Below are 22754 nucleotides of genomic sequence, written 5' to 3' on the forward strand. Positions count from 1 at the left end.
GAGAGACAAGATTGTCAGCCCCACACCAGCAATCACTGACTCAGTCTAAACAAAGAGTAACATAATAACGGTATACAACAGAGAATCACCGTTTACATTTTATGACCAGGTCTTTAATAAGTATCTTGCAGCCTGTTATAGAAAAGCACTTTCAAATAGTGTGATATGTCTCATAATGGGAAAAGCATCCCCCTTAAGTATTGAGCTTCCAGCAATAAAGGCATTTAAGTAGACATATCATATGATCAACTTGAAGAGGCAGTTTCCAACATGTGTTGTCTTCATTGCTGGAATGGAAGAAACCTGGGGGCAACGTATCATTTATTTAGCGTAACATTGTATTTTGCATAATACTAGAGTTTCTAAAGAATTTTCATATATACTAAGCTATTTTAATCCTTGCAAGCACTCTGTGAAATAAAGCAAGGACTGTGCTTATTTAATAAATAAGGAAAGAGGCTCAGCGTGATTCATAAATTTGCCTGGAGTTTCAGGGCTGGCAAATAGCAGAATTGGAGTCTGATGCCAGCCAATTATATCCTTAAACTTTACATATATTGCCCAGTGTAAAAGTTCAAGAATGCTCATTTCTTTGTTATCTGGAAAGGGCTGTTGTAAAAGCAAACCTAAGTGAGACTTTTTGATCGTCCATGCCTGCCCCAAAGTTCCAAGAAGTTTTGAATCACGTAAAAACAATCAGAAAACCCTGTTGGTTTCATTCCTTTTTTTCCTCCATCCCAGCTGGACTGAAATATGTAAAATCTATGGGATTTCATGTCATACCAACTGTACAAATTAGTGGCACAATAGATTGTTTCTTCGGGGCAGGAACCTTTCGTCTTAATATTTCCCCCTTATGCTGCATAGTATTGGCTTAAATACACACACACACACACACACACACACACATATAATTAAAGAAATAGATAGATGGAGAGATGGATGGATAGGTGGGTAGGTGGAGGGACCCTAAAGTCTGTGACTGAAGGATCTAGGCCCAGTTCTTAAAGACTCATATTGCAGCTGATTTTTTAAGAATCTCCCCAACTTTCTCGCTACCATTCGACAGACGGACATTCTGCTACATTTTTTCTCCTGGGTGGCCTATAATGGTTCACATTCACCAGTTCTTGTAACTTGTTTTTCACTCAAACCCAGCTTGCTGTTAGTCTGCTGTGTCTAAATAGTCACGGATCCTGCACCTGCTCTAAGACAGGCTGTTAAGTGAGGCTTCTTTCAGAGACTGCAAATTCAGGACTCCAGGACCTGCAGAATGGTTGTTTCATGATTTATAGCTGGAGGTGTGTACTTCTGTGTGCTGTTGGTCAATGATGATAAAGTAGGTATCAGTGCCTCTGTGAATTTTCTGTTGCCCTTTCATAACCACCATTTAGGAGCATTTAATCAGGTATAAAGTGCTAGGGGTGGGAAAACCATTTCAGGTTGCCATTGCACTGTGGAGGCAGTTGTGGACTTTTTTTCCCCCCATGTTTTCTAAACTACTAAAATAGCATTTCACATTTACCTGCATAATTTTATGTCTGCTCTTTCCCTGCTTGAGCAGATAACATGATGACAGCTTCTCTGATCCCTAATTTTCCTTTTATTTTCAACTTTGACCATGGAAACATGTTAAGCCCCAAGGAAGCACTCATTTTTACTATCAACAGGTGTAGTTGCCCCGTTAACTGGTCATAATGTCTGCTAAATAGCATCAGGCCCTAGTAATCCAGGAGGCAATCCACATTCCCTTACTGAAACAGGGAAGGGGAAGATTCAAGATGGAGGGGATATTGAATATTTGAATGTCATGCCTAAGTATTCTTACACATGTTTACAGGTTAGTATGCTGTGGATATTGATGCTTATAAATCTCAAGATTTTGGCAGTTCTTAAAGTACAGTCTCTATCACCAGCAGTATCAGTTTCACCTGGGAACTTGCTAGAAATGCAAATTTGTGTCCACCCCCATCCCCAATCTACTGAATCAGAAAATCTGGGGGCAGGGCCAGCAATCTGTGTATTTGCACAGATGATTCTGATGCTCACTACAAATTGAGAACCACTGGTTTTAGGATGTTTACAAAAGACTGAACCTTTTTCTTTCTTTTTAAAACAGCGGTGTGGACAAATTAAATTGTCCCTTTTCTGAACAGCATTTAATCATACTGAACAATTATTCATGCCTTTTCTTAAGCATATGTTAATCATATTAGAAATGCCATTCCCTTCTTGTGCAAAAGGGCGAAATCAGCAACATCCTTCCATTGTGGGTGGGTAAATGAAGGCTCTGATACAAGAATTGAAATGAAATATGTGTGCAAACAGTTCTTAGTACTGAGCTGTTTAAAGAAGGCCTATCTTTGCACAGAAAATGTCTATAAGAATTACTCATTAATGCCACTTAACAGAGAGAGGAAGAGTAGGAGATAATGTGGGAACAGGGTCTTTTTAAAAAATACCATTTTAAAGAAGAGGCTTATATTTTATCATAGACAAAATGCTTTGTATAGTACTAAGAGGGGCATATCTGTGCCTTTAATGACACTCTAAGCCAGTGCTTTAAAATTTTAGTGTTGTTTTTATTGCCCCTGGAATTCCATTTATCTATGATAGTGTTGGATTAATGTGTGGTAAGCACATTGCCACATCAGTCCATGATTAATTAGCCGACATTTATTGAGTACTTAATATTTGACCCAAACCGGATCAAAATTGGGGAATATAGAAACTGTCATCTCTGCTAACAAGTTTGCAATCTAGTTGGAGAGATGGGAGTAAAACTCCTGAAAAACTTGGGCTCAATAAGATAACATGATCAAGAGTGAAGAGACATGATATAGACTGCAAATGCAGGGAAAGTGCACTTTGTGGAGTGGTCACTCCAGTGTTTAGCATGTCAGAAATGAGGCTTCATGGGGCAGATGGATCTCAAAGGATGCCTAAGTTCAGCAGTGGATTGTTTGCAGAAATGGCCTAATTCTTCCCCTGCTTGCACCTCTGCTCTTTGGCATTCCAACTTTTCAGGTCCTTATGTGAAGAGGTAGAGTCTACTCCTCTGCCCCTGGAATCTGAGCTGGCCCTGTAATGGTGGCAATGTTGATGTGCTAATTCTGATCCTAGACCTCAAGAGACCTCACACATCTCTGGCCACTCTCTTGAAACACAACCAGCTGCCATGAACAGGCCCAGGTTAAGTCTGTGGGAGGAAGAGACCACATTCTTTATGAGATGAGATGTTTCAGCTGAAGCCATGGGAGACTAGATAGCCCCCAGCAGAGCCATCAATGAGGTCAACAGAAGAACCCCCTAGCTGAACCCAGTCCAAATTGCCAACTTGCAGAATCTTGGGCTAAATGAACCAATAGGTCACCAAATTTTGAAGTGGTTTGTCATACAGTGACAGATAACTGACACAAATCCAGAAGGTAGAGAGGAAGAAAGTGTTCTAGGCCAGAGTTGTACTTCCCAAGAAGTCGAGTCAGAAATATGGGAGGCCAGGCTAAAGAAAAGTAAAGAAACTAGTAGGATTGGATGTTTGAACCATTTTCTTTCAGCAAATCGCTAGAAGCACCATGCAGGGTTCAAGTGAACATATACTGGAGGCCAGACCTGCCCAACTATGCTGCTAAATGTTGATCTTCTCCTGAAGCGCTCCATCAGGGTATGAGAAACAGGAATCTCCCCTTGCCAAGGCACACAGGGAGCATGATGACCCTGTCTCTCCAAACTGCACTTTGAGAGAATGGAACCTTGTTTTGTAGCCAACTATATTATGCCAAGAACAAAAAGATCCTTGTAGCTTATCATCTGTTTTTATTTTTTATATAAAAATCTAAAGCTTCTATGACATACTTTCAAGAAACTGCTAGAGGCAACATGTAGAATCCCAGAGTAAAGATATTATGAAGTTAGAGTACTTTAAAATTCTTCAGTTCTCACAATGTGGATCTATCGCCCATTGAACAACAACTTTAACTGTTTTATGAGGTCACTGAATATATTTTTCACTATAAAAGAACGTAAGAGAAAATATTTACCTTGAAATGCTAAAAATGTGTTCCCTTTCTGTGGAATGGTATTTGTTGAAAGGAATATCCCGGGAGAGGATGGATTCTTGTTTTAGAAATAGCTCTTTAAATGTGGCAGGACATGTGGGGGTAGGGGGACAGATGGGGGTGGAGTTGGGGGAGCTTGGTATTCAGGTGGCACAATACCAGGTGGAGGTTAAATACCTACAACTCCTTATGCCTGGGATCTTTTGTTCCAATAGCCATAGAAGCTTCTTTCATTTCATTTTTTATTTTTATTTTTTGCAAAACCCATTAGTTGACAAAGTGCCATAAACTGTACAAAATGGCCTCGTTCAGCAAATATTTTATTCAAACTATGCTCCTATCAGCAGTACCACACATGTCATAAAGTCATGGTGAAGCAGGAATTTCAATAAAAGAAAAGGTAGGGGTCATGAAGACCGAAGGATCAAAGGAGCATGGAGTAGAGGAGGCGTCACATCTGAAGTGCACACTGTGTGTGCGCGCTGCAAGGAGAGAGAGCGTTATAAAGTTGTTGTTTTAATCGCTGCTTGTCGCCTGCGAACATGTTGCTCCCTTTTAAGTGTCAAGCAACGGGTTCACCCAAAACTTTTCTGCACCGGGGACCCGCACGCCCGGGGTCCCACCTGCCCCTCTCTGCCTGCCTCCCACCGGCGCCTGGGCATCCTGCGCCGGCTACAGGTCCTTGCTCACTGAAGCGTCACCTCTCACTCCCCAGTAAACCTCCGCAGCCCACTCGGACTGCAGCCTGTTTGCCGCCCGTCCTCCCATTGCAGCACTCGGGGCGACAGAGAGGGAGGAGGCGCGCGGGGACAGGGACGCCCAGGAGGACCCACTCGTGGGTCCCGCTCCGCTCCGGCAGCAGCATGGAGAAAGGACGCGCGGGCCGAGTTGGCACCACAGGTAAACAGGCTGGCGAGGCGCAGGACGCTGTCGCCGCCGCGGCCACCCAGCGATTTCCAGGCACGCAACTCCGCCTCCAGGGCTCTCTCCCTCGCGCTCTCTCCCAGCCGCTTGCTCGCAGCCCCAGCAGCCGCCGCAGCATCACTTCACACAAAGGACTGTCACCCGCGGAGCAGCTCCTCCACCTCCACGTCCTCCTCCGGTGACAGCAGCCCCGACAGCAGGGCTCGGGCGCGGCGGCGGCGCGGGGGGTGGGGGGGACCTGTCACTCCCTGTAACCGAGGCGGTGGCAGCGGCTTTTTTGCCTTTTCTATTTTGCCTTTTTTTTTTTTTTTTTTTTTTTTTTTGCCCTTATGCCTCTTCGCCTTTCTGTGGTTGCATCCACTTCTTCCCCCCTCCTCCTCCCATAAACAACTCTCCTACCCCCGCACCCCCCAATAAATAAATAAAAGGAGGACGGCAAGGCGGGAGGAGGAGGAGTGGTGCTGCAAGGGGAAGGAAAAGGGAGGCAGCGCGAGAGAGCCGGGCAGAGTCCGAACCGACAGCCAGAAGCCCGCACGCACCTCGCACCATGAGATGGCGACGCGCCCCGCGCCGCTCCGGGCGTCCCGGCCCCCGGGCCCAGCTCCCCGGCCCCGCCGCCCGCTCGCCGCTGCCGCTGCTGCCACTACTGCTGCTGCTGGGGACCGCGGCCCTGGCGCCGGGGGCGGCGGCCGGCGACGAGGCGGCTCCCGCGGGGGCCTCGGTGTGCTACTCGTCCCCGCCCAGCGTGGGATCGGTGCAGGAGCTAGCTCAGCGCGCCGCGGTGGTGATCGAGGGAAAGGTGCACCCGCAGCGGCGGCAGCAGGGGGCACTCGACAGGAAGGCGGCGGCGGCGGCGGGCGAGGCAGGGGCGTGGGGCGGCGATCGCGAGCCGCCAGCCGCGGGTCCACGGGCGCTGGGGCCGCCCGCCGAGGAGCCGCTGCTCGCCGCCAACGGGACCGTGCCCTCCTGGCCCACCGCCCCGGTGCCCAGCGCCGGCGAACCCGGAGAGGAGGCGCCCTATCTGGTGAAGGTGCACCAGGTGTGGGCGGTGAAAGCCGGGGGCTTGAAGAAGGACTCGCTGCTCACCGTGCGCCTGGGGACCTGGGGCCACCCCGCCTACCCCTCCTGCGGGAGGCTCAAGGAGGACAGCAGGTACATCTTCTTCATGGAGCCCGACGCCAACAGCACCAGCCGCGCGCCGGCCGCCTTCCGAGCCTCTTTCCCCCCTCTGGAGACGGGCCGGAACCTCAAGAAGGAGGTCAGCCGGGTGCTGTGCAAGCGGTGCGGTAAGTTCCTCGCCCTTGGGGGCGCGAACCCGCGGCGAGGAGGGCTCATCCCGGGCGCGCGGGCACCGGGGCTCGACGGCCGCCCGAGCAGGGCAGAGGCGCTCTGGGTCCCAGTTGTTGGTTTCAGGGTGGTGGGCTCTCAGCGATCCTCAGAGAGGGAGGTTTCGCCTTCTCCAGCTTCCCTTGTCTTAGGCTTTGTCACTGGAGAAAGCCCAAGTTTGGTCCTGGGTTGGGGCCGCCTGAAACTTTTTAATCCTTTGGGGTTTGGCTCACCAAGTAGATCGGAAATGTGCCGGCTGCTTTTTTGTGGGTGATATGAACTCGGCTTTGGTTAGGAGTTGCTGATTCTGGGCCTCCTTTGAAGGAGGAAGGGTTGAGTCCCGCAGGATTTTAACGCCTTCCCTTCACTTGGAGTCCAGAGTGTGGAGATGGTTAGGGGTTTGCTTCTGTGTCTGTGAAGTCTCTGCAAGGAAGGGGCAGTGCACTGACATTCCCCGACAGATGTGGCAGAGTTTTTCGGCAACTCAATGTCCAGCAGAGAGGTGCAGTCTGTACCTTGTGAATATGTGTAATATGTGAGAAGTATAAAGTTGTTATTGGTGTGGTTTTTTTTTTTTTTTTTTTTGGCCAATTCATCTCAAGAAATTTTGTTTTCACAATATTTTGGTTTGGAGGATGTTTTTGCACTTCAGTGCATCAGAACAGATGAACAAAATTATGGAGTATCGCATGTAGGCCCTGAAGAAGAAGAATTTTGGAAGTTTAGCAGTTGATTTGCTACACCTTTTCCCACTTACCACTAAAAAGTATTCTTCTCGGGGCTGCTTCGTATGATCAGGCTTAAGAAATTAGCTGATTATCTCGTTACGTTGCTGAGGTAGCATTATGTTTATGCCATTCATAAGCTAATTTCTATGATCTCAATATCTGTATAATTTCCTGATTACCATATAATCACTAACACATAGCGGGGTGTCTTCTCAAACAGTAAATTAACACGATTACACATCACAAATTCCAACATGCATAATAGCTTTTCCCCCTGGTCTTTATGTATCCGTCTAATAGACGTTTGGGTTAATTGAATTTTTATAAAACTCAGCACCATGCCATGCAGAGTCTGCCTGTGATGGAGAGTATGTCAGTTCTTTTAAATTTGTGTCTGGTGGGGGCCAATTATTTAAATTTCTGGTTGGCATTTGTGGTGGTTATGTCCTGCTGTTAATTAATACCTGATGATTTGGTTTTAATGACAGCAAAGATCATTGTTCACCCACCATTCCCTTATCTGAACAATGTACTTTGTATGCCAGAGACCTGTTAGGATTGCACCACTCAGTGGACAGAAGCTGTTCAGAGAGTGGTGCTGAAGAAAGCTGAGTGGCATTGGGATTCCCCAAGACCCACTGATAGATGTCACTCTAAAGCATGGGAAATGCTCTGCTGGGAGCTGTCTTATTAGGGAACAAAAAAGCTCAGCACCATTGTACTGCAGCATATGTTATTCTGTTACAGAATCTGAAACAAAACCTTTTAAGCAACACCACTGTCCAGTTTTCATATGTTTTATAGTGTGTAATTCAGGAAGGATTTTTCCTTTATCCCAAGTCATATGAGTTTTGAATCATTCACTCCACATGGTGGGAAGTTAATATAAAGGGGATCGTAGTTAGCTGTGATGCCTAGGATTGGGAGTGCATTACTAGATTATCTGTGTTAGTTATATCTTTTAACTAGAAATAAATGTAAGACTTGAGAGGTAAAGTTCTTACAAGCATCCAGAGAATGTTTGGAAATGGAAAACTCATGTTGTTTGGAGGAATCATATTCTATTCTTGTGCTTCTAGGGGGAAAAAAACTTCATTGAAGGTACTTAGTTTTGTCCCTCAGTTTGCCAGTCAAAAGAAATATAATACATAGTTGTAAGTTGTGGCACGTTTTAAAAAAGTGGGTTTTTAACGAGCTGGAAATCTTTTTGCATGTAATCCAGTATATTAAGACATCACAAAGTTACTTCCCTGGGTTGCTGTAGTTATTGTGTGTGCTTGGCGATTTTAGTGTTATACGATTTAAAGTAGGATATTGCTTTTAACCTCAAATAGATTTAGCTAAGTTTGAACTGAAATCATGCTAAAAGTTTCTCCTCGCATTTGTATAAACATAGTGTTTCTTGTAATACTGGAGGATAAAAGTAAATAATACCAGCTATTTTATATGATGTAAATTCAGTAAATCTGTACTTGGAATATTGCGTGTAAAAGTGTGTGTGTGTGTGTGAGAGAGAGAGAGAGAATGAATGAATGTGTGAATTCATCCAGTTGTGTGGTCTCAGATAATGCCATTCAGAATCTGCCAGGCAAAGAAACACAGAAAAATGGAAAAGAGAGAGAGAGAACTAGCGAGAGGAGAGAATGAGAATGGGGGCTGATTTGTCCTGGTTTAGCTGCTTCTGGTCAGAAGATTTCAGGGAGAGTGATGGAGCAGAAGGCCCTCACCTAACATGAAGCCGCCCTGGGGGCATGATGGTTGTGTGCAGGCTTGAGCCATAATGCTAGGCTGGAGAAGGAATAGAGCAAAGTCATTTTGTGATATCATACCCAGGGGAACAGTTTCCAGCTCTGCTGCTCTCAGCTGCAGTGTTGTTTCCTACAAATGTTTTGCTAGTATAGAAACTACACACGCAACAGATTAGCCTTAGGGTTGAGTTAAAATAAAAATCTTTCCTCTTGAAATTCCTTTTTCTCTTTCCCCCTCATCTAATATAAACTCCTGAATAATGTCGATAAAACAAGAAGCTCTTTGAAAAGTGGACCTTTGGAAACAGAAACTATTAGTGTATTTTAGAAGACAACATGGAAATTCATAGCTTGTTTGCTTTGTAGTTGAAGTTTGTATAAATTACACTTCCTTTACACTTATTTAAAGTTTTTGTAGTCTTCACTTTTTCTGTTGCTCACTGAATGACCTAAGAAATATCCTTGGGTTTTATGTTCATCGGAATGCAGGATAATTTGCTGTTCAATTAAATCTCTATTATTCAAACAAGTCATTGTTTGATGTGCTACACTTTTAGCTTCCAAAGCATTGTGGTTATACGAGGCAGAAGCTGATTTCCAAAAAGGAGTACAAACACTGAGGTTGAATAACATCTACAATTGGGCTATGCCAGATTTGTACGTCAATTCTGATCTTATAAGCCAATATACGTATTTGATATCATATGATGGTAGAATGAAGATGTATGCATGTATGCGTGTATTGATAATGTAAACATCTTTATCAAATATTTATGATACATAGCACTTGCTCTTTTTAATATCTTCAGTCACTATTTAATAAAGTGTGCTAACCTTATGGTGTTTTGAAAATGAAAGAAAATGCTGCAGAGATTTTCCAGTCAGCATTAAAGAAAACTATTCTTAATAAAAGCTATATTAAGGAAATAGAAACAGTAACAGATATAGCCGGACTGCTTGTATGTTGTAAATACGCATGTAAATTTAATTTCCCAAGTGTTTGTGACTTGCTCTTTTTAAACTTCATAAATCTTGCTGTCAAAAATCTACACTGGATTTAAAATAGCTACTTCTACTGAGTAGAGAAAATAAACATAATTTATTTCTATTTATGTTAAAAATGAAACCAACATAGGTCATTTGGGAAAAGATCTCCTTAGAATAAAGGTATTTTAAAAAGTGGATTTAAATATCTGAGTTAGAATATTTCACTAGCACTAGGGGATCGTTCTCATCAGTTATGGGGTATCTATAAATCCTCTGAATCTAAGGAAAGTCCTACCATATGTCCTGACGTATTAAGTAAGACTAGGAGGTTTAGACAGCAGAGAATTAAAACAGTGAGCTGTACTTCCTCTGGCTTGTGTATTTATAGCAAATGAGAGCAAAAGACGTGATTGGGTGGGTTATTGCCCTTGTCAAATATAATCTATTCATTGTTCAGGAAATCTCCTTTGCTTTGATACCTATTTTCTTCCTGTTTTTTTTTCCTAATTATAAACATAATGTCTTTCACAACCCTCTTGTACATTTCAATGACAATTTATGAACTGCTTAGATATCCAAAGATCTCTAAATCCTCATAGCAATACTTAGCCTTTTGTTTTTAATATGGTTGAATGATCTGAAAAAATAATCTCTTTTGATAGCTCTTAATGAATGGGTATTTTGATTAGCTTTATATAGATAAATGATAATGAAAACAAAAAGGATACAATTAGGGTTCTTACTGATTCAAGCAGTTTGTTACCACCCCAAAATAGTGTAACATGGCTTAGTGAAAGTCTTCATAAGAAAGTAAAAACTAATTTGCAAAGTTCTTATTTCTAAATCACAGAAATGGGCATTGTGGACAGTTTTCAACCAATATATGAATACTCTAAATTTGTGCATACATATCGTTACTCTGCTTTTATGTTATAACATGTAAGTTAAAATTACTATTATGAAAGGATATATAACCTGGCTAGTTTACCCCCATCCTCTCCAGAATATCAGTCGTTTTATAATACTTGAATGTCTGCTTAGTGACACATTCTGTTGGAATCTAATGTTGAATTATTTGTGGATTTACAGAATATACAAATTCACAAATAATTGTATGACTAAGAAAAAACTTGGTCATTTTAAGTTGAGGGATTGTCCTAGTTGAGAGGTTGTGCTTTCATATTGCCTAAGTTGTTGAGTGTTGTAGTGCACTTCAAGTACATCTGTTCCTGAAGACTTGCCCCCTGGATTTTCATCCCTAAATGATCCATACAGGTTGAAGCAGATAAAATACAAGAAATTTTGGTGAAGTTGACGGTTAAAAATAGATCGACTAGCCTCTTCTTGGCATAGATACAATTATTAGGAAACAGTTCTCCCTAATACAGACTTGCCATCCAGGCATCCTAGAGAGAGATGCATATGTGGTAATTTACATTAATTTTTGGTCTTCTTCAGGAGGACCAGGATATTTTTACCTACGGAAAATAGTTTGTTAGGAAGTTCTTTCCTGGCCCTTGATTTACCTCATTTGGACCTAGTAAAATTTATACCTTGTTTTAAATTATAACTAAAAAATCAAAAAGAAGAAATGTTACCTACAGTCTGGATGGACCGTGGGAGACTGTCCTACTACTTTCTAACTCAGACTTCTGTTTTTTTTTTTTTTTTTTTTCTTCATCTTTATTTCCCCTATGAAGATACTACAGGGGAAGCCTTGGGTAAATGATGGGGCCTAGGAGTGGGTTGTAGTGTATGAGTATAGGATTGCTAGTCATTATCACATGGACTAGCCTTCTCTTGAAACCTTGAAATTCGGCTGTCTGGGTCCAAGGAATGTTGGAAAATAGAGGTCTTAGATCACAAGACTGTGAATGCAAATGGTCTTTCTGTTTCTGATGGGCTCTTTGTCCATCCCATGAGGACGTGGGTGGTAACCTGCATTGCATCTCTAGTTCAGAGGCTTTCTCTCCAAAGCCCAAGGCTCTGTCTTTGGACATCTGCCCTGGCTTGCTGGGAACAAGAAAACAGCCCCCAATGGTGCATGAATCCGGAGTTGGTAGCCAGATTTACGAGGCAGCAATGGCCCAAGAGAACCTAGAGGAGGGAATTGTTTCCTTTTCTTTTGCTCTGCTGTGCTAGAATACGTGAATTGAATCAAGCCCAGTGCAAGGGAACATACCTGATGAGGGCACTAGAGTCTTGGTACTGGGTATACCCAAGAGCCCAGGGATAGACGAGGGATAAAAGATGTGAAGTACTGTCAGCTTCGCTAAATTTGGAAAACCCATAATGGTAATACTGTCATCCCAAATGATTGTCTTTTATCTGGGAATTGTCATTAAGGCAAAGATAGCTAAAAAAAATTGAGGACATACTAAAACCACATAGTTATAACTACCACTTATGGAGTTGGTATATTTTTTTGGCCTCTTTGATAGACACATAGAGTTTGATTTTTATGTGTAGATTAAATTCCTGTTAAATAATTAATAAATGACTGAAGCACCCCAGCTGGTTGGATAGTGGAAATCACTGTTCTAGCCTAAATTTAGAAAGATAAAAACATACTTTTGATTTTATTCTCTTCTCGTCTCTGATATGGTGAGTTTGATACCAGGATACCGTTCCCTTCTCTTCCCATCCAGAACCTGACTATAATCTGGATCGACCTTTGGGGCTTCAGAGAAAGGTTATTTAATTTCCCAAAACTTTTCCTTCACTTATTTTTAGAACAATATTTGTTCTGTGTAGCTTATAGGCCAGCAGGAAAAAAAATTCCAGTGTTGTAAATACTTAAAAGTACAGAAGAGTTTTGCAATAGTCTATGAACCCTTACCACTGTTTTCAGCAGAACCATTTGTAAACCATCCCAACTTATTTTGGGTGACAGACTTCAGTATTCAGAAATTTTGTGTTCTCCCTGGATCTCTCCTCACAGGTGTTTAACCATCTCAGTACTATAAGTGATACTTTATGTTGAAATTCATTCTCATAACTGAAGATGGAAAAACACAACTTATATCCCTAAGAAGTAATACAAAGAGGTTTTAGATCAGTTCCTCTTTACTTATTTTTCTCGTTTCTAACATCACAACAGCTCTTGGTTAGCCTGCAGGTGGGGTGGCACGTGCCCATTTGGGCTCTGATGAATAATGAGGTTCTTCGCCTTCACTTCCTCGGTCGGCCCTGGAGGCACTGTGGGAGACGATGTGTTATCAGTGAAGCAGCAGATGTGGTGGCAGCATTTTCCTCCACTGCAGCGAGCGTCCCGGCTGTACCTCTGTACAGAGCAGGGGAGCTGTCTACTGAGAAGGAAATGGATGGCTGTGTTTGCTTCACATAGAATTTCTCATTAGCCTTGGGAAGTGGTTCTGGCAGTTGGAGCCCCTTTGGTGATTGCCAGGATGGAGAGGTTCTGCTCAGAGTGGGTGTGCTCATTGTCCTGTCATCTGCACAAAGGGCCACAGCATTGAGATAACCTAGGCGTGCTGCTGCTTCGCAAGCCCGGACACCTCTGGACGATCCTTTCCTCTGTTGTCTTCATTCCCATCCATAGAGATTGGTCGCATCTTGTCCTCAGGAACACTTTCTTTTTGTTGGAGCAGAAATTTTATAAAACACTCTAGCATTTTGGAATATAGTTTTATTCCAATGAGCAGTTTAGAAAAATTTATAGTAACATAAAATTGACCATTTTAACCATTTTTAGGTGTGCAGCAGTTCAGTGGCATTAAGTATTTGCATTGTTGTGCAACCCTCACTGCAATCCATCTCCAGATTTTTTTTATCTTCCCAAAACGGAAACTCTGTATTCATTAAACACCAACTCCCCATTTCCTTTCCTCCTTTTCCCCAACCACCATTCTACTTTCTGTCTTTACAAATTTGACTACTCTAACTACCTTTTTAAAGCATAGAGTTCAGCAGTATTCAATACATTCATAATGTTGTACAACTCTCACCATCATCCATCGCCATACTCTTGAACTTGTATCACCAAGACTCTATACCCATTAAACTACAACTTCTCATTTTCTCCTCCCCCAGCCACTGACAAACACTATTCTGCTGTTTGCCTCTCTGATTTTTACTAAGTGCATCTTTTAAGTGGAATCATACGGTATTTGTCTTTTTGTGACTGGCTTATTTCACTTACCATAATGTCCTCAAGGTTCATCATGTTGTAGCATATGTCAGAATTTCCTTCTTTTGAAAGGCTCAATAATATTCCATTGTACGTAAATACCACATTTTGTTTATTCATCCAACCATCCATCAGTGGACACCTGGTTTACTTTCACATTTTGGCTATTATAAATAATGCTGCTGTGAAATGTCTTCTCAAATCTACTTTCAATTTTTTGGGTATATACACAGAAGCAGAATTGCTGAAACATATGGTAATTCTTTTTTCTTGTTTTTTTTTTTTTTTTTTTTGAGATGGCATCTCACTCTGTCGCCCAGGCTGGAGTGCAGTGGCATGATATCGGCTCACTGCAACCTCCACCTCCTGAGTTCAAGTGATTCTCCTGCCTCAGCCTCCTGAGTAGCTGGGAGTACAGGTGCATGCCACCAAGACTAAGTTTTGTATTTTTAGTAGAAATGGGGTTTCACCATGTTGGCCAGGCTGGTCTTGAACTCCTGACCTCAGGTGATCCACCTACCTCGGCCTTCCAAAATGCTGGGATTACAGGAGCGAGCTATGGCGCCTGGCCTCATATGGTAGTTCTAGGTTTGCTTTTTGGAGGAGATATCATACTGTTTTCCATAGCAGCTGTACCATTTTACATTCCCACCAGCAGTACACAAGGGTTCCAATTTTTCCACGTCCTCCCTCACACATGTTATTTTCTACTGTTTTGATACTAGCCTTCCTAATGCACGTGGAGTAGTGGTGAGCAGTTTGAAGTTAGTGTCTCTAATTACACTGTCGTTAACAAGAAGCAAAAGTTCTCAGAAAAGAGAAGTGTTCATTTATTCAACTCTTAGTTTAAATAGCATGTAAGATCCTGAATCTGAAGCCATGAAATAAGGAAATTACAATTGATAACAGCTTAATAGAAACAATGATTTAAAGAGTAATCTTAGAAATAAAAAATTGAATAAGCTTAGATTTAAAGAATAAGCTTAGAAATAAAAACAATCAAAGATGTAAAGAATAAGCTTAGAAAATGGTCTTACAGAAAACAGTCCTCCAAGGTCAGCATGAGAATATTGTATTTTTATTCATATTGCTATCAGTGTAGTCCAGAAAGGAACTTTATCATATTTTGATTAGTTTCAGAACCTTTTAATTGATTTAATATATTCATTAATTGCCCCCACCCCAGCAATTTCCCTGTCTGTATTCCTGTCCACTGCTCCAATCCCCTTCTAATCAGTACTGCACCAGAGGCTGAGTGATTCTGAAATACTGCTTTTTTGTTTGTTTGTTTGAGACAGGGTCTCGCTCTGTCATCCAGGCAGGAGTGCAGTGGGATGATCTTGGCTCACTGCAACCTCAACCTCGTGGGCTCAAGCAGTCCTTCACTTCAGCCTCCCAAGTTGCTGGTATCACAGGCCCATGCCACCATGCCCGGCTAATTTTTGTGTTTTTTGTAGAGATGGGGTTTTGCCATGTTGCCCAGGCTGGTCTTGAACTCCTAAGCTCAAGCAATCCTCCTACCTCAGCCTCCCAAAGTGCTGAGATTACAGGCATGAACCACTGCACTTGGCCTGAAATGCTACTTTTCTTACACCTTGTTGCCTACTTAGAAAGTTTCAATGAATGCACCGTAGTTAACTCAACATCTCTGTATTCAATGTCCTCCTTAGCCTCACTAAAGCCTTATCTTTCTCACCTTCCCGTATGAACACTTCATCCACTCTGACTGCTCCCTCAACAGGCCAGGCACTTTCCTAACCCTCCTGTTTTTACATATGCCATTTCCTCTGCCTCGATCTTCTTCCACCCTCATGTCTACCTGTGGAATTTCTGTTCTTCCTTCTAGGGACAGCTCAAATCCTACCGCTTCCATAATTAAACTAGTAATGATTCCTACCAGAGTAATGCACTCTAGAATTTGAACACAGAGCTCCTCTTTCCTGTGTACTTTACACAAGGTACTGTTACAAATTTTCCTTCTGTCATGTTGTGTTTGTTACAATGTATGTATTTTAAAATTTTTCTCTGTTTTTGTGTGTCTTGCCTCACTGGCAGCCAACACTATTCTTGCGTTTGGATACTAGCAGGGTCTTCAGCTTACTTGCCAGTGAAAAGTGTCCTGGCCTTGAGTCAGAAGAGTCCTTTCCCCTTTCAGCTTTGTAGTTAGTACCTGTGTGATTGTGGGTCGCTGACTTTATTCACTCATTTGGGTCTCAGTTTCCTAATATGCAAAACGAGAAGGTAAAATGCTTTTCAAGGTCCATTTAAACTGTATTTGGTCCTCAGAAATGACCCAAACATAAAAATCTCCTTTCTCTGGAGCTTTTCCCTTCCTCTCCTCTTATTTAGTGTTGTTCTTAGGAGAATACATGTGGGAAAACAATTGTGAAACTTTTAGACACTCTAAGAGAGGAGAGGGAGAGCTCAATGAGAGGGAACCTTCAAGGGAAGGTGTCTCCTTTCTCCAAATCTTATCTCCATGGCCTTTTTGTGTCATTTTAAAAAATATTAACAGTTATTTGCATTCGCTGGCATCGCCTTTTCAAAAAGCAAATACCATGGCCTCTGCAAGCCTGTCTTTGAAATGATAAAGTATGATTAATCCACAACTGTATTCTTCAGAATGAGAAAGTTCAGTCATTTGTGGTGCTAAAATGAAAAATAAAGATTTGAATGGTTTTGCTATTTACTGTGAATTTATTTTTACAATTTAGATGGGGCACTGTTTTAGGTTCTAATAATTAGCACTGTTGCTGAAATGGATGAGGTCAGCACAGAGAGTGTGGAGACCTTGGTTTTCAGGGGGATGGCACCAGTTCTGATGGCTGCAGGGCGGGGCTTCCTGCTGAGATGCCAGTGTTGGGTTCTTTCTCAGATTATGATTTTTTATGGTTTGGGCAAGGAAAGGATGCGTTTAAGCCCTTTTATAAGTAAAATGAGCAATCCTGAAACAGTTGTCAAATGGGAATCATTTGATCTGACTTTTAAAGTTTCTGCATGAAGAGGTATTGGCAGCTCCATGGCATTGGGGCAGGATGGGCAGGGCTTGGCAGGGCTAGATCCATTTTTTTTTTCCTTCAGTTTAACGTCTCCGACCCCTGGTGGATTCACCTACTGCAGAAGAGCCAATGCTGCTCGTAAAGTATGTTTCCTCAATCTGTATCTCTAGCCCAGACCTTTCTTTTTGGCTCTCGATCTGTACATCTAACTACTTACCTGGTAACCTATGTCCTACAAACACTTTATGTGAAATATTTTAACCAGTGCCTCATCTCCACTGCCAGTCCCTCTGCACATTTGTATCCTAATAATGACTCTACTCTCACTGCTAGTATGATCACCACAGTTATTCCCAGTGACTTCCTTGGTCAACACTTACTTGGTGCCAGAGTAGTAGGTGCTGAGATAAATTCAGTTAACCCCTCACCATATGGCAGCATTAATATTTTTTAGTTACCTCAAACCAGAAACCTCTCCCGCTCCATACCAGATTAGTGACCACATCCCGTTGATTCTACGTCCTTAACAAATCTCAGATTCATCCCTTCTTCCCTCACTTCACCTTCTCTGTAATAGATTCTTACTGCAACCGGAGCAGCCTCTTTACGCATGGATTCTTTCGCTCTTACATCCATTTTCTATACTGTTGATAGAGTGGTCTTTCTAAAATAGAATAGATGGTACTGTGCTTTTACCTAAAGCTTTTCGGTTGACATCAGGATAAAACTCAGACCCTTTGAATGGCATGTAAGGGCCTTTAGCTTTTGTCTCAAGTGTTCTTGTCCAGTTCTTTCTCCTATCCAGAACCTTGTGCTACACTGATGGCATTCTCTACATGTGCCAGGCAGCTTTAGGGCTCCATGGATTTGCACATATTGTTCTCTTTTCTCAGAATGGTCTGCTTCTCTATCTACCTGTTTGTTGTACTGTCACTACCTGTCATTTCAGATTGACTGTCCTTCCATGGAATGGGCAAATAACACTGGATAGCCCTATAACGGATTGTGCTATAGTCCTTACAAATCTTTTGTAGAAGAAAATATGATGATTTAGAGATATGTTTATAGTACATTGTCAAGTGAAAAGTGTTGTGTAATATATGTGTGATTGACTTTTTCTTTTCTTTTCTCTTTCTCTTTCTTTGTGTTTCCCTTTCCTTTCTTCCCTCTCTTTCTGCCTCCCTTCCTTCCTCCCTCCCTCCTTCCCTTCCTCTCCTCTCTTCTCTTCTCTTCTCTTCTCCCCTCCCCTCCCCTCCCCTCCCCTCCCCTCCCCTCCCCTCCCCTCCCCTCCTCTCCTCTTCTTTTCTCTTCCCATTGATCTTCCAATAAAAATAAAGGCCTAGAACTCTATGTAGCTAAATGTTAACAGTGTTTATCTCTGGGTATTGGGATTATTGATCTTTAGAATGATCTTCATTTTGTATTTTCTAAAGTTTCTATAATGAACGCACATTACTTTTTAACAAGAAGTAGTAAATGCTATGTTTAACAAAAAATACTGACTTGTGGCAAGTACTATGTCTTACTTATCTTTGTCTTTTTAGAACATTGCCTTCCTCATGGAAGATGTATTAGTTAGGGTAGGCTAACTGCTGTAACCAATGATACCCTTAATATATAACAAGTAAAATGCAATAGTTTGTTTCTACCTAGTGAATGAACAGAACACAAGATGTTCTGGTCCTGACTTTCCCCTGAATAAAATCTGCACTAACTCCTGAGGCATAGCCAAACCTCACCTCCAGACCAAATTGGTTGAAATAGGCAGGGTTCCAATTTGTGATGGCCATTTATTTTTAATGGCCTTTCTATTCCCTGAAATGTAGACAGATTTGCCCTTTGCGGCCTCATTGCAGTGGAAGAGCCTCATACCTGTGTGCAGAGCTGATGATGAAAGGCATCTGTGTGTGTTGTAGATAAACAGTGTATTAACTATGTGTAATTCCTTATTTCAACTTAGCATTTTATGGGTGAGTTTTGCAATAAATCTTCAACGTTTAATGCTCACTATGTCTTGTTTCATTTGATTTCACTGAAAATGCAGAGGGTCAGGCCACATTCACTCTGTCTCTCCCTGGCGTGTTAGGTTGCCTTCTAGAGCTCTGTGTTTCACAAATCATTTTGATGTAGAGACTGTGGAGAAATATTCTCAGGCTTTATCACTGCTGACTTGAGTTTCATGATGCACTTTTTTTTTTCATAATAGGATAAATTAAAAATGGCTGATAAAGCTGCCTATAAAAGCAAAGTTGTTAGGTTAAATCTGCCTGGTGTATTAAATGTATTGATAAGTAATTTGGCCACCATTTTTAATCACTTTTATTAACTCTCAAGTAGTTTTATTTCCAGTAACTTGCAAAATAACTGTCATCATAGACTCAGTCATATTTCTCTTTAAAATACTATTGAAAAGTCCATGAAAATGATTAAAGTGCCAATATCATCCACCTACTTTCTGTTAGCAAGAATCGTTGGTGATTTTATGATTTGCTGGGTATACGGTTGTGCTTTCTTTGTGCAACCCAGGAGGAAACGGAACCAGTTCATCCCAGGTGAATAGAGATAATGAATGGGTTTGAAGCCGTGTAAGAGGAGTAGTCTTTTGTGCATTTGTATCATATATGTTATTGTTATGCTCTCTTTAAAGCATTTTATTAAATATTGAGAAGACAAGATACTTGTGAATTATGTGTAAAGTATAAAGAATCATGATACATATAAAGTGCCTTTTGGTGTCATCTTTGCCATCGGCCATTCGGCTTTGTAAGGATCTTGAGTTCAAGGTCACTAAAGAACAGCTTAACACATTTTCTTGCGCAGAGGTCAATAAGGGATATATCTCTTCATTAAAATAGATGAGAAGTTTGTCATTACCTTACTGCTTCTTGGCTAGATATGGTGGCTCATGCCTGTAATCGCAGTGCTTTGGGAGGTTGAAGCAGGAGAGTCGCCTGAGACCAGGAGTCTGAGACCAGCTTGGGAAACACAGTGAGGCCCTGTCTGTGCGGAAACAAAAAATTAAATTTGCCAGGCTTGGTGGTGTGCACCTTCAGTCCTAGATACTCTGGAAGCTGAGTCAGGAGGATCCCTTGAGCCCAGGAGGTTGAGGTTACAGTGAGCTATGATTGCATCGCTGCACTCCAGCCTGGGTAACAGAATAAGACCTGTCTTTAAAAATAAAAAATAAAAAAGAGTTCCCTGTATTTTTTCCAATCCATTTGCATAGCCTCCAAATCCCATTCCTTTCCACTCAGATTTAGGCATTCCCACCCTATGGGAGAAATTATTATAGTTGCCATTCTTAGGGTGTTTCCCAAATAAATTACAGGAATCGTGAGATTGCTAAACAAATGTAGGTGGCTAATAGAAAAAGAGTAGCAGCAAGCCTACTTTTTTCATTTACTTATTCAACAAATGTTTATCGGGCATCTATTATTTGATAGGCTTTGTACTGATTTCTGGCTTGACAATGATGAAGAAATTAGACATGCCCCTTTCTGAGCTAAGAAGATAGAGAGGCAAAACGGTTACACAAATAATTATATAATTATGGTTGTGCTAAGCCTCATGAGGGAAAAGTACAAGGTCCTAGCCAGGTGAACATATAACAGAAGAATCTATCTTAGTCTGAAAGATACAAAGTCTTCTTGAGAAAGAAGCATTTCTGTTAGGGTAGGGAGGAGGGGAAAGGAGGAGAGGAAAGATTTGCATTTCCAACCTTGGGGCAGAGAGGTGAGGAATAGCAGAAAGGACAGTCAGCGCAAAGGAAGCAAAAATGGGGTCTGAGAGGTAAGGAACAATCGCACGATTCTAGACTTCCAGGATTCCAGATTTTATCTTAAAAGCAGGGGAACCCAATGAAGGATTTTTAAGAAGAGGAGTTATATGCTTGTCATTTCAAAAACATCACAACTGCTGGTTATAAGGAGAATGGACTGAAAGGGAATAAGAGTGCATGCAGGGAGCTGAGGTAGGGCTCCAACTGAGACTGGATGTTTGCCTGGACTAGAGTGGGAGCCACAGAGGTGAAGAGAAGTGAAAGATTTGAGATGATTTTTGGAAGCTTCTTCTAGCCTTGGCTGTGATGGGGCAATGCCTGCAAAGGGCGGTGGGGAGGATGGCCCCCAGTGTTCTGGCTTGAGCAAATTGTATGCACAGTAGGCAATGCGATGGTGAATACTGCAGGAGAAGAAGGCCTCGTTTAGTGTACCGTTGACATATCCACGTGGAAATACCAAGGAAGCATGTGCATGTTTGGAGCTGGAGGTCAGAAGAGAATTCCAGGTTGTCTTTTGAGTGCGGTGGTTTTGGACAAGGACATGACATTCCTAGCTCAATGAAGTAGATAAGATTGCTTAGGGAAGGTGGGAGAGTGTGAGGAAAAGTGAAGAGAAAAGGAAGCATAAGGAACAGCCACCTTTAAAGGTGAGGCAGAGGAGGGGGCAGAGTGATGGGAAAGAAGCAATTAGAGCAGTGAAAGGAAGACCCAAAAAGGATTCAGGAGGGAAGTGGCTGCTGCATCTGAGTCCCTTGAACATCCTGATGGAAGAGGAGGAAGACAGAGCCCAAACCAGGACTTTTTGAGTGCTAACTATTGCCACACATTTTAAACATAAAAGTGCACATTGCATTTAGGACCAGTGAGGACTTAGAACGCAGTTCTGGCCAATACCAGAGGTGGAGCCCAGACCAGGAGCAGACTGAAGTACTATTTGCCAACTTCCGGGTTAAGATTGGGTTTTAGTAATATTTCTATTTATCTGGACATAAGTAGCACAAAGCTGTTTTAAATGCTCCGAGACTTTCTTTGGCGGTGGGGGATAAGACTGGGAAGAATAACTTAACTCGAGAGACCCAAGGGATAGTTTGTATAAACATATGATTTTTCAAAAAATCATCAAAATTGATTAAGTGTTACTAACGTGTTGCTGAGGGTCACTCATTTATGTGTTTTTCCCTGAGCTATGTACTACATAAGCCCCTTCAATGACAAATTATTGTTCAAATTTTTCTTGGCACACTGACTTGAGAATTAACTACCATTCATAGCTGGTACCCAGGTCCTCTGAGAATACAATGCCTTGTCACATAAATACTTGTGAAATGACATCTATCAATCTAATTTAGAAAAATATTTGAGTCAAAAGGTCCTTGAACCACGTGTTAGGTTGACACAGGATCTCCCTTTATCTGAAGCTGTGACTGAGCATTTTAATGAATGGCAGTCAAGGAATTCAAAGTTATTATTCTGATAGTAATTGCGTGCATTTTTCCTGACCATCTATATGCAGCCTTCTCATTGTCTAGGAAGCTGCTGATTTGATGCATTCATAGCTATTATTTGCATAGGGAGTTTGAACCACCACGGGAAGAATGATTTTGAATTTCTTGTTTTCATTTATTTACTTTGGGTGCAATAACAGTGTTTTCATGGAAGGATTTTTTATATTGGGTTTTTCCTAATTTTAATACAGAGTAAATAAGCTAAGTGTTATATTTCTGAAAACCACACATTATAAATTTTTAAAAACGGGGGAAAAGATGAAAATGAAATAAAAAAATGGGAAGATAAGCTCTGAAACCTCCGACCTTACCTGCGGGCTCCTCCCTCTAGTTGACCATAGAGGACCATAGATGACTTACTGGGCCAGATATTCTGATCTTGGACAGACCAATGGTTTGTAAAATGGGTTGCATATTATAGTGTGCAAATTCCTGGACTAGACTTCCAGAGATGATAATTCGTGTGGCCCAGGGTTTGTCCTGAGAATCTGCATTTTTGAAAAGCTCTCCAGGTAATTTTTAGTGTGCACTTAAGCCTGGGAGCTCTTGGACTT

The 22754-nt window shown here is 41.9% G+C and overlaps 1 protein-coding gene across 4 annotated transcripts in view; it reads left to right on the plus strand.

Moving 5' to 3' along the window:
* Positions 1-5455: 5455 nt before the first annotated feature.
* The window catches only part of NRG1 (neuregulin 1), a 1142226-nt gene continuing 1124927 nt past the window's right edge, over positions 5456-22754 (plus strand). For all 4 annotated transcript variants that reach the window (XM_055295915.2, XM_063611456.1, XM_063611457.1 and 1 more), the window contains exon 1: positions 5456-6268. In XM_055295915.2, coding sequence (XP_055151890.2) covers positions 5530-6268 — 739 coding nt within the window. In that variant the 5' untranslated portion in view covers positions 5456-5529. The remainder of the gene's footprint in view (positions 6269-22754) is intronic.

The sequence above is a fragment of the Symphalangus syndactylus genome, chromosome 10, assembly GCF_028878055.3.
Source record: "Symphalangus syndactylus isolate Jambi chromosome 10, NHGRI_mSymSyn1-v2.1_pri, whole genome shotgun sequence".
NCBI classification, from domain to species: domain Eukaryota; kingdom Metazoa; phylum Chordata; class Mammalia; order Primates; family Hylobatidae; genus Symphalangus; species Symphalangus syndactylus.